The following is a 12,128-nucleotide window of genomic DNA, read 5'->3' on the forward strand; positions in this document are numbered from 1 at the left end:
ACAACAGTTATCCATCAACATTCCCTGCTGTACTTTTAGAAAGAAACAAGTAGACAAGGAAAGCAGGAGTTACTATCCGTTGACGCTGGATTTCAGCACAAAGGGACCTATTTAATCAGCTAGAAATATTTTGTCATTTGGACTTTTGTTTTTATGAAAAGCACAACACAACTCACAACTAACATGGAAAAGTGCTGTGGAATGTAAGATACACACATTTAAGTTAAGTAGGGAGTAACTTTAAAGCAGCACAGGGAGATTTGTAGCAATTTTTTTGCAGTGACAAAACACAGCATTTTGCTGATTTCTAATTACATACAGTAAATCACAGAAAGAATTTGTTGATGAGGAACATCATTATAACATATGAGATATGTTTCAGCACAATTGAGAAAATTAAGTATTCCTTTGCAATACAGGAAAATTACTTTCCCATGAGAATAACTTTTTTGATTAGCATTGATCAATTTTTATTTGTACAGCATGTATTATTCTACACAACGAATCCTGAAGAAATTAGGGGGGTTATTTACTAAGCTTCGAATGCAAAAATCACTAAAAATAAATATTTATTTATTTATTTTTATAAAATCGGACTTTTAAAAAAATCACAAATTTTTCGGAATTTATTAAACCCAGAGGATGGACAAGTCTGAATGGGAGAAGTCAATGGGAGAAGTCCCAATGATTTGGTTTCGTGTAATACCCCGAAGTATTCGGCCAAAAAACATAAGAAATTTGAGTTTTCAGGTGAAAAATCAGAAAAAAATTGTGAAAATCTGCAGAGCAAATTTTTGGGAAAATGTAATCATAATAAGTGTAAAAAAAACCCAAGCGGATTTGATTGGAGTTTGCAGCAGAAAATGTTGAGAGAAAATCGGACTTTGATAAATAACCCCCTTGGTGTATACTTGCATTTGATACATAGCAACCTGTACAGTACAGTATACTAGCTCGCGGTACTAAATCAGATATGTGAAATTAAATGTGCCTTAAGGCATGTTAGGGATACGCCAAATATATAATTTTCGTATTTAACTGAATAATAAACCCTCCATCAAAGATTCTTTTGCATACCCACTTTAATCTTAAAGGAGACGGAAAGGGCTATTTACTTGGGGGTACCAAACATTAGGCACCCCCAATCTGCAACCCCAGGCTAGTGCTCCTATCAAGAGAAAACTGCACTGGTCCGGGGGTTCATACAGCGAGCACCACGGAGCGATTGGCTTCCTTCTTCTTCTTTCTTCAAATTTCCCGGGGCAGACGCATGTGCAGTAGAATGAAATAGCCGACTTCTTCACTAAAGTTCTACTTTTGTCACTACTGAGCATGTGCACCCGCGCAAAGAAAGAAGAAGGCAGAAGCCGGTTGATGGTGCTCACCAAACCCGTGCAGATTTCTGCTGATAGGAAAACCGGCCCGGGGTTTCAGGTAAGTATATACAATCACTTGGGGTGCATAACTTTTGGCACCCCAAATATAAACAGCCTTTCCTAACTCAAGATCAATAAATTCTACATTTGGTCAGTTTTAAGGGTTGGATTTCGTTTGGCTAAGGATGTTGGGATTCATCTGAATCAGGAATCACTAATGTGACTATGAGCAAATTTGGTCCAGTCTAAGTAAGCACTTTGTTAGCTATGACAATAACAGGCAGGGTCGGAATGGGGGGCCCAGCATCCACCGGTACCGCTGTCCAGGACCCCCCTCCAGCCCCCTGGCCTCCATACTTGACGCCACACGTGCCTGCTTCAGTGCACAGAGACGCCTGACGCGCATGGAGCCGCAGAGTGCTGGTGGCTTTGCAAAATGTTTTTTTTTTTCAGGCCCAAGAGATGCGGAGAGGGGGTCTGGCTCGGCGTGGGCCCATGAGGATCGGGGCCCACTGGGTTTTTTCCCGGTGTCTAGCCGGGCCAGTCCGACCCCAGTAACAGCCATATTTATTCAAATACAATCTTTCAGAAAACAATCTTGCATAATTATGATTGCACCCTTTCCTTTGATTTGTGTCTTCTATTAATGTTCACGAAAGGGTTTGTTAAGTATCTCAAATGGTTTAGTTGCAATCAAATTCTTTCTGTAATTGGATTTAAAAACTTTAACAGCTTTATGAAATGCTGAAAAGGTAATTCCCATTTGCCAGGTTTTAGGGGGCTGGATTTTTATATTACATTTTTCTGAATCGCAATTTGATAAATCTAGAAAAATTATACTAAGAAACACTGTCCCATTGCTGTGCTGCAGAACATGTTGGTGCTTCATAAATACATGTTAGAAATAATAATACAATACAAATATACTAGTATAACTTTATTTAACGTGCTATACATTTCATACTTCTCTAGCTGTATGCTTGGTCTGATATCTTATAATCTGTTAGAATCATTGGTGAAAAGTGAAATCGTTAAAGTGATGAATGGTTCCTGGTAAAGGTCGCCAGCTTGGGATTTAGTTCAACACAAGCCCAAAGAAATATTTAGTTATGGAATCACAGCGCACTGTAAATCTGTACTGAGAAAACTTCTTCATGGAACATCATAGCATTCCCTGAGGTGTGCTTACATTTTACTACATTGGTCTTTGGTTACAATTCCTTAGAGTAGCATCCGATATGCAATCTACACATCACTGAAAAGTATACAGTACTCCAACAACTACAGGCATGCCATCTGATCACCCTTATTAAAGCATTTCCACTATGGAATAGGTTCTCAGGTACAAAAGATAAAGGGGGTTATGTAATAAAAGGCACTAAGTTTGCCCAGGAGCAGTAACCCAGAGCAACCAATAAGCAGGTAGAATTTACCGGTCACATGTTTAAAAGCAAGCATCTTATTGGCTGCTATGGGTTACTGCCCTTGGGCAAACTTAGCGCCATTTATTACATATGGGGGTAAGTGTTATATGCTGTCTGCAGATGAACTACCAGTGACAAGTGGCAAATTCAAGGTCCATGCCATTGTATAGAATACTTTTATGCAGGTGTTTGACAAAAACAAGTCATTTTCTTTAGATAGTCCCTACATACCTGGGGACATAGTATTTAATACTTGAATTTTTCAAGTTGTTGGCATTTGGACTTTAATAAATAACCCCCCATAATGCCTGTATGCAGTTAGAAACCCTGAGAACAAACTCTGCTTAGAAACTTTGAAAAAATAATTTGGTTCTGTATAAAATACGGAAGTGTCACAAGATGTGAACAGGTTGTTGTACAGTATAATTGGTCTTTGCTGTGTAAAGAGCCAATATAGCTGACCATGCACCTTATAATATCCCATCTCAGAACTTGCTAGCCCAAGTCAATTTTTTGGATTTTTGTAATTTTAAGCTTTAGGATGCCAGGATGGATGAGCACAGTGTACTGTCTTTCATTCATTCAAGCAGAATAATGTATAAATGAACAGTTAGAGACTTAGTCGATGATTCCAGTCTTTGACAAATCTTTGCAAATTATTACACTAAAAAAAGGGCATGGTGACAAAGGAAAGCGCCACAAGGCCCATGGATGTATCCCATGCAAGGATCAAGTTTTGGTTTACAAAACGCAAACACATATTACAGTAAAATCTGCCTAAGACCTTAACTTTTGCATCAATGTTTTATAAGCTCTGCCCAACAATCAACCACCAAACCCCACTTCCAATTTCTTAAAAAAGCATACATCTCACTGAGACTGATGTTTTTAATGTAATGAATTGAGATTGAGAACTCAGAATTATACATTTCTTCATCACAATTTAAAATGTTATATCGTGCATGTTAACATATCATGTATGTCTTTGTTTTGACAAAACCCCACACTTTTGTCTTGGGAACAAGTGATCAACACACATAGTATTACATTACCCATAGTATTGAGGTATTAGCAATTAGTTGAGTTGGATGGGAATGGACAAGTAGATGAGCTAAAAAAAAAAAAGCTTTGCTTGGGTTTTAATACTAGGCAAACTGGTATCTGGACAGTAACCCATAGCAAACAATGACAATTTTTATATTATTGTTTTTCTGATTAGTGATGAGCATCTGTGGCATTTTGTTTTGCCACAAAATTCGCAAATTTACTGAAAAATATGTGTAACAGCGAAAAATTTGCAAAACACATTGAAGTCAAAATAATTTTGACGCACGACAATTTTGACACAATCGACCGTTTTTAACGAGTGACTTTTTGTCCAAATGCATTAAAGTTAGTGGGTTTCTGGATCATTTTGACGCTCAACAATTTTATGCGCGCGACTATTCTGACGCACAACTATTTTTTTTTGTCGCGCCAGATTTATCAGTGGCAATTTTTTGCCGCTGTTTTACAAATTTATTAGCCGATGGCAAAACGTGGAAATTTGCAGCGAATTTGTGCCTGCTGAAATTTATTCACCCATCACTAGTTTGTTAAGCATCTGTGATTCTATCAGGGCAAAAAAATAACATTTTCAATAAGCTTTCTGAACATTACTATGTAAAATGACTAGGCTAGCCCAGAGACAAGGTTGTATCCTCCATATACAGAGAAAGAGAGAGAGATTATTTCTATTGCAGTTATTAAACATTAATGAAGAATGCTGGTTTTAAAAGCTGTTTAAAAGGTAAAAAGGTTTTGTTTTAATTGATGAGAAATTCTAATCAAGGTGAATGATAAATAAGGTAAGGACTTGGCTAGGATAGGAAAGGGCTTGACAGACAGAAATAATCAGCGGATGAGATGTTTCCAATACATGGGGAATGCACACTGGCAGTCAAATCCCCTCCCAGCAGAGAACGGGTTAGTAAAAGCCTCAGCCAAGTTGCATTAATGTTCTCTGGAGACTGTTTAAGAGGTTTCAGATCAATCCCTCATAATGAGCCATGCTCAAGAATCATGAAATTCATGAGCGGCTGACCCAACGTTCAGGTCTCCTCGTTACATCCCGCCGTCTCCCAGGCAGATCAGACAGGCAAGCCAGTAACCTTTTTCCTTTTGTCGTCTATTTCTCTTCCTCGTCATTTCGATTTCGCAGGCAGTGTGTGTGAGGGAGATGATCAGAGGCACAAGCAAAGAAGAAAAGAACTGATTTGGTATTTAAAGGTGTGGATTCAATCTGCAATGCAATGTAATTTGCAAGACTATTTAATCATCTCACAATAATTCCTGTTCTACCTTTTTTATCATTTATTTTGTCAATGGAATATTGCTGGCTAGTTTCTTGTTGAAAGGAATATAAGAACAGTGCAAGCAGCCTTTACTGAGGGTTACTTTTTAGGAGAGCAAAAGATACATTGTGGCCTTTCTATTTTCTAGTGTCTCAGTTATTATTGCATGATAAGCAGAGTTAATGCTGTGCTGACATTTTCCTATAGTTCTATAACTAAAAATCCTCCCAGTAATATTTCTTTTCAGAGATAAGATTTTTCTGTATCTAACATGACTGTTGTCAGCATGTTCTTGAGCACCAAAGCTCAATGTGCATGCTCTGAGCACATGTGTATTCAGGTCATGTCCAATGACATTATACTATGGAAACTAGTGGACCATAGGAAGAGTGCAGGCATTCAGAGGCATACATTTTTTGTCAATGAGTGCATTACTTCAGTTTGGGATAGCAGCCCTATGACTAAAGCAGGCCGTACATGGATGGATAGATCTGACAAACTTGCCAAACATCAGATCTTTTCCATGCACACAGTGGGTCAAACTGGGCTGATGCAATCGATTGGACCTTAGGTCATGATTGTATCATATGGGGAGGCCTATGAAAATCCATCTTGAGAGGAATGCATCTACCTGCCAATGCAAACCTTTTAAAGCTTTGACTAATTTGGCCACTCGTGTGATAGGCCAAATTGGGCTGATCTGATTGTTTGACCTTTATGCTGATGATCAGATCAAATGGGCTTATGGGAATCCATCAAAAAAGGACTGCGATTACGGACCTTTGCAGTTCTTACCAAACTGGAATTTTAAAACTGTTCTATAGCTACCTGGACAGATATCAGTTGAACAGGCTCACCAAGGTGCAAATATACTACAGGGCGAAGTGATTAACGCGGGCGAAAATTCTCCAGCGTAATGTCATTTTGGTACTTCGCTGATTTACTTACGGTCGCTGGCGTAACTTCGCTAACATTCTCCAGGCGTTTTTATAAGAGTATCGGGTGAAAATAATTATTGCTCTTACTCACGCTTATGCCTGTGGAAAGTGCCATACGCTATACATTAAGGGGCAGATTTATCAAGGGTCGAAGTGGATTCGAGTGGATTTTCAAAGTTCAAAAAGTCGAATTTCAAAGTAAATTTTTGTGAACTTCAACCATCGAATAGGCTACTAAGACTTCGACTCAAAGTAAAATCGTTCGAATATTCGACCATCCGATAATCGAAGTACTCTCTCTTTAAAAAAAACTTCAGCTTCAATAGTTCGCCAAATTAAACCTGCCGAAGTGCTATGTTAGCCTATGGGGACAGTCTAATGCATGTTTCTACGTTTTTTGTAGTCGAAGTAAAATAGTTTGATCGATAAAATCGTTCGATTCGAACCACATATTCGAAGTCGAAGTATAGCCATTCGATGGTCGAATTTCAAAGTATATTTCACTTTGAAATTCGACCTTTCATAAATCTGCCCCTAGATGCTATTTGTCATTGTGTCATTGTTATTGTATCTTTCAGCCCAAAATTTGAATAACTCGTAAGCAAATTATGACATGAAATTCTCAAAGGATAAAAACTGGTATGGTCTCATGGACAAGAGGGTAAATTTGAATTCTCAGTTCTGTAAAACATACGTGTGAAATACAGTATATCGCCCAAGTATTTATTTTATTAAATGGCTACTAGGACATGCCACATTGTGTAGAATTATGGCAAAGATATGCCTTTGTATTTTTCCTGACCCAATTATTTAGTAATCATACTGTGGCAATGAATAAAGCCCAGCAACATCAGGACTTTGCTTTTCATATGTTTATTAAAGGTGTATGAACAACCAACATGATGCTACGGTCCCCTTTGTGAGCTTTTTCAATATTCCTTTTTGAATCCAACTTATTCATTGTGAGCTCTATGTTCTATTTTTGTCCTTTCTTCCTATGTCACCTTCCTTTTCTTAAGATTTTCCTCAATCCCCTTTACCTCCATTCTCTCACCCTCCCATTTTCTCCTCTGATCTTTTACCTTTTTCTTATGCTCTTCGTCATTTTCACCCTCTATTTTTTAGTTTTCCCTCTTTCTCTTCTGCTTGTTAGAGGGTGAACCAAATGTTGTAATTGATTTGTGTTTGAAAGTTGATTGAATAATGTGTGTGAGTATGTGTTGTATGTGTAAATTGTTGAGAGTGTTCTTTGTGTAATTGGCCACCAGGTAGTGCTCAAGGATAAAAAGGTGTAATTTATTCCCCCACCAGCAAAGGGAGCCCAGAGTGCTAGAGGGTATAAAAGGAGGCCACACCCTAGAGTTGATGTCTTTAATGGGAGGATGTTGTCAGAGAAGGAAGCTCTGTCCTGAAGAAGGAAGGAAAGAAAGGTAGAACCTAGCATAGCAGTTTGTAGTTAGCAGGCACTAGGTGTCTGAGATAGGGAAGTTAGCACGGGTAGTTTCTTGCCCCACCTAGGAGTGTAGTGGAAATTAGTTTTCCGTAGACATCCCACAAGTCAGGGACCCAGAATATAGGGAAGACACAGGATAGGGTTAAGGAGGCCTGGGGCAAGAAGAAAGACTATTGGTGATCCAGGTCGGAATAGTAAAGGGATGCTAAGGTGCACCGGATAATCAAACCAAGCAATGGAGGAGTCCGGTGGGAGTCCCCACTTCCATTCTGCCTGCTGCCTATGTGACTAACACCAAAGACACACAATCTGCAGACCCAGCTCAGCTGTGCAACAATTGGATAGGGGGCAAAGGAACAGAGTTTAAAGTTCTTAATAGCATGCAGCAAAATAATGTAAGTGAAGCAGAGGAGTCTGCAAGCAAAAGTAAATTAAATTATCTTATCAGTTACTTAGATTTTGAGTGCCATGTTTGCTACAACATATCACCCTGGTTAAATATCCTTGAATATTTTAGCAAGGGGAAAATGATTTCTTCTAATATAGGGTGCCAAATCCACGAATTCAGCTGTCAAAAGGACATCTAAAAAAACTACCTCCAGTATATCAGTACATGTTTTTAATTTTCTCCAGAAAATTCCATGCTGCTTTTGGGTGTGTGGTTTTTTTTCTTACATTCTTGAATATAACAAAATGTGGTATGATTACGTAGGACAAATAACATTTCTTTTCTGTCATTTTAACAGCTGGTGGTGACAAGTAACCTTAATTATGTGAATGAGGCACTTTTTGTGAAGACATAGCAAGAGATGAGAAATCAGAAAAACTACCTGTCACCATGCTGTGTTATGGCATTTAATAAAAAATAAAAACGCTGTGCACGGCAGTCATTTTCGGCACCCAGTTCCCTTACTGAATCATGTAGTTCTATTGAAATAAAAGTTCCATTCCAATATGCCGTATTTCATACATTATATAGAATGAGATTAAGTTACAGAGTCTTCAATGGAAAAACATATTACGCAAGATGATATGTACCTTAAAACATCTGAGTGTAACAAACAGAATCCTCCCTGTCCTATCTGCAGCCTTGTATAGAATGCCTATGCCACTGTTAGTTTTCTATAATACTGGTTGACTTATTAGAAAATAAATACTGGAAATTCAATTACCCCCTGCCGCCAAAACAAACGCAACCAATCCAGTGGTGTCAGAAGCACAACATTCCTGGTAATTGTCTCCAATAGAATCTCAGCAGCTCCCACAGTTGCAGGATTTAATTCATGTTGTAAACCTGAACAGCTACCAACCAATAAGAATTTTCCAAATGCAGGCAAATACTCTACTGAAATAATGCATCGCAAATATTGCACGTATGACAATGTCTCAGATGTGATTGCTTATAGACTTCAACCCTCATCATTGGCTATTACTCCTTTATGGCCATGCAGTAATCATTATGGGTTGGCAACAGAAGATCTAATGTTCATTTCACATCTCTGTAGGCAGGGCTTCTTCATGATTTAAAGCTGTCACATAACTCCACGTTATCTTTTTATTAACGGAACAGTGTACTTCTTTGTTCAACAGAGTATAGTTCAAGTCTTGCCTAATCGGGATACAAAAAATAGACTACAAACCAGTTTAATAATGATAGTGTGTTGGTATTAGTGTGTCCAACAGTACACCACTGTTCTATTTTCAACTACTTCTTTGTTCAATGATTTCAAGAATAGGACTGCCACTAAACATACTTCTTGAAATGTTATTTTTTTCTTTTATTTTGTGAGCTAAGATGGAAAAACAGAAAAAATAAATCTACTCCATGTTGGGTCCTTGCGAGGCAGATAATTAGGCTACCTGTGCACAGTTAATCCACCTGCATAACAGAGTTATGCTTATCTGTGCACCGCTAACATAACTCATATATCAATCACAACTAAATCAACTTTTCTTGGGCTCGAGAACACTTTTTGAATGCCTTATTGGCTTAAATGTATGATGGAGCTGACTTGATCAGCTTGATTAACACTCTCTTAACTGGTCTAAAATCTAGCTTCTTAAAGGTTTGCCAATATATTTCTTATTATATCTCTAATACATGTATTACCCCTTCTGTTTGTCATGTAAATTGGCAGTTCTATATATCATTAATTTAAAAATGTATCTACATTTCTATTGTTTTTTTATGGTGTTTGTGAATTTTTATTAAATATATATAACAATTTGTTTCTTCTTTGTAGGCACTATGCTTAGAAGGTCACATGTCAAAAACCTTGGGATATCTTGACTTTGGAGCAACTGGAATGGTGAAAAATGGACCATATGGCACAACCAAGCCTCATTCTCTTTACCCATCTAGAGTCTTTTCTACAGACCCATTCAAATCAAAGCCTCCTATCCAGTCTCCTATTAATCCGTGGGAATGGAATAAAAACCAAACACTTCTGAGCGGGGGAATGGGCCAGAGAGCGAAACGTAAGCCTTCACTGAAGACCGGAAGGACCAAGAAGATATTTGGCTGGGGGGACTTCTATTTTAACATAAAAACTGTCAAGTTTAGTCTGCTTGTGACAGGGAAGATTGTGGACCACATTAATGGAACGTTTAGTGTTTACTTCCGCCATAATTCCTCTAGCCTTGGCAATGTGTCGGTAAGTATTGTACCTCCTACCAAGGTGGTGGAGTTTGACCTTCTTCAACAGTCTACCATAGATACCAGAGAAACTAAGACTTTTAATTGTAGGGTGGAATATGAAAAAACCAACAGAGCCTTGAAGAACAAGCCATGCCTTTATGACCCTGCAAAATCCTGCTACATGGAGCACACTCAAAGTCATGCTGCTTGGCTGTGCGCTAAACCCTTCAAGGTGATCTGCATATTTATCTCCTTCTACAGCATTGACTACAAGCTGGTGCAGAAGGTGTGCCCGGATTATAATTTCCAGAATGAGAATCCATACTTTGGTTGATTCACAAACTGACAAGGAGGTCAGCAAACAGCTTTGTACAGAAGTGGATTGGATCTATTAGGCACTACCATAGGTCTTACTACCATAAAGTGATCATTTTTCCAGATCTACCCTTACAAATGGATTAGCAAACTGGAACTTTAGTTAACCCAAAGTACATAATAGCTTTACACTTACTGAGTGGTACAAAGATAAGCAACAACAAAATCAGTGCTGGACAAAACCTGGGAGAAATTACTTTGTTTTTAGGAAACACAAAAGTGATTGTCTATATGGTAACATGTCATGGGATTATTGGCATATCATGTTTTGTATTTGAAAATCATTTCTAGCAGAAAACAAAATTAAAATGATGTAGTCACCATGCAGATCATACTAAGCTTTCTAAGGAAATTTCTAGCAGTTGCTGGTTTGGTTATCTACCTCCACAAGCCCATGACCGTCATATTAATCTCAAGGTGATGCATATTTAACTGAAAAATATAAAATGTGAAAAATGTTGTATATTTAAATCAATGCATTTTCTAGTGTGTTATTTAGAAAGAAAAAAAAACATTCCTGGGAGCAAGAGGGTAAATATTTTAGCAAAGATTTACAGATATATTGTTTTCACAATCATTAACCCTTTAACTAAAATGCCTTGATGTATGGCAATGTATTTCCCATAAGGTCTTATTTACTCTTCATTTTTGACAAAGTTTTTTTTTCATTTCAAATATTTTTAGTAGCCTCAAGGAATGGTGCTTCCCAGAAAAGAGCTTATATGTAAAACCTCAGGCCCAATTCCAGATTTTTAGATTCCTTACCTAGACAGATATATCATCAACAATTAGTAATTACCAAACACACATCACTTAAGTAGGAACTGGATAAATGCTTAGAATATTGTAATGGGAATTTCTTTATAGTGTTGTAGTATTGATCTTTTTTAGTTTTGGAACAATACCCACATTTATTATACACAAACACACACACACACACATATATATATACATACACGGGTATTGGATTTGTTATCCGGAAACCTGCTATCCAGAAAACTCCAGAATTACAGAAATGCATTTTCCCATAGACTCCATTATAATCAAATAATCCAACTTTTTAAAAATAATTTCTTTTTTTTCCTGTAATAATAAAACAGTAGCTTGTACTTGATCCAAACTAAGATCTAATTAATCCTTATTGGAAGCAGAGCCAGCCTATTGGGTTTATTTAATGTTTAAATGATTTTCTAGTAGACTTTTGATATGAAGATCCAAATTACGGAAAGATTTATTATCTGGAAAACCCCAGGCCCAAGTATTCTTGATAACAGGTCTCATACAAAACGTTTCTGATAGCTGATAATTAAAGGGTTGAAATCGTTTTTTCAAAAGATGTTACACAGTTACGAAGACTACTTTCACGGCTGCATTTGAAGTTACTTTCCTGGATAATATAAATCTATACAAATTTAAAAAAATACCATAATTCATACTTATACATATTCATTCTTATAATATTTTCATAATAATAACAGATTCTATAAAAGCAGGGTCAAAGTGTGCAACAAGTCTTGTAGCACTTAGCGACCATCAGTTAGCACTTGTCTGAATGCAAACAACCAATTGGTTGTTGTTTACAAGACCTGGA

At 37.4% G+C, this 12,128-nt stretch overlaps 1 protein-coding gene across 1 annotated transcript in view; it reads left to right on the forward strand.

Annotated features, from left to right (window-relative positions):
- Nucleotides 1–10,871, forward strand: part of nxph4.S (neurexophilin 4 S homeolog) — a 122,785-nt gene extending 111,914 nt beyond the window's left edge. The window contains exon 2 of the mRNA XM_018250058.2: nt 9,768–10,871. Coding sequence (XP_018105547.2) covers nt 9,768–10,496 — 729 coding nt within the window. The 3' untranslated portion in view covers nt 10,497–10,871. The remainder of the gene's footprint in view (nt 1–9,767) is intronic.
- The last annotated feature ends 1,257 nt before the right edge of the window (nt 10,872–12,128 follow it).

Source organism: Xenopus laevis, chromosome 2S (assembly GCF_017654675.1).
Source record: "Xenopus laevis strain J_2021 chromosome 2S, Xenopus_laevis_v10.1, whole genome shotgun sequence".
In the NCBI taxonomy this organism is placed as follows: Eukaryota; Metazoa; Chordata; class Amphibia; order Anura; family Pipidae; genus Xenopus; species Xenopus laevis.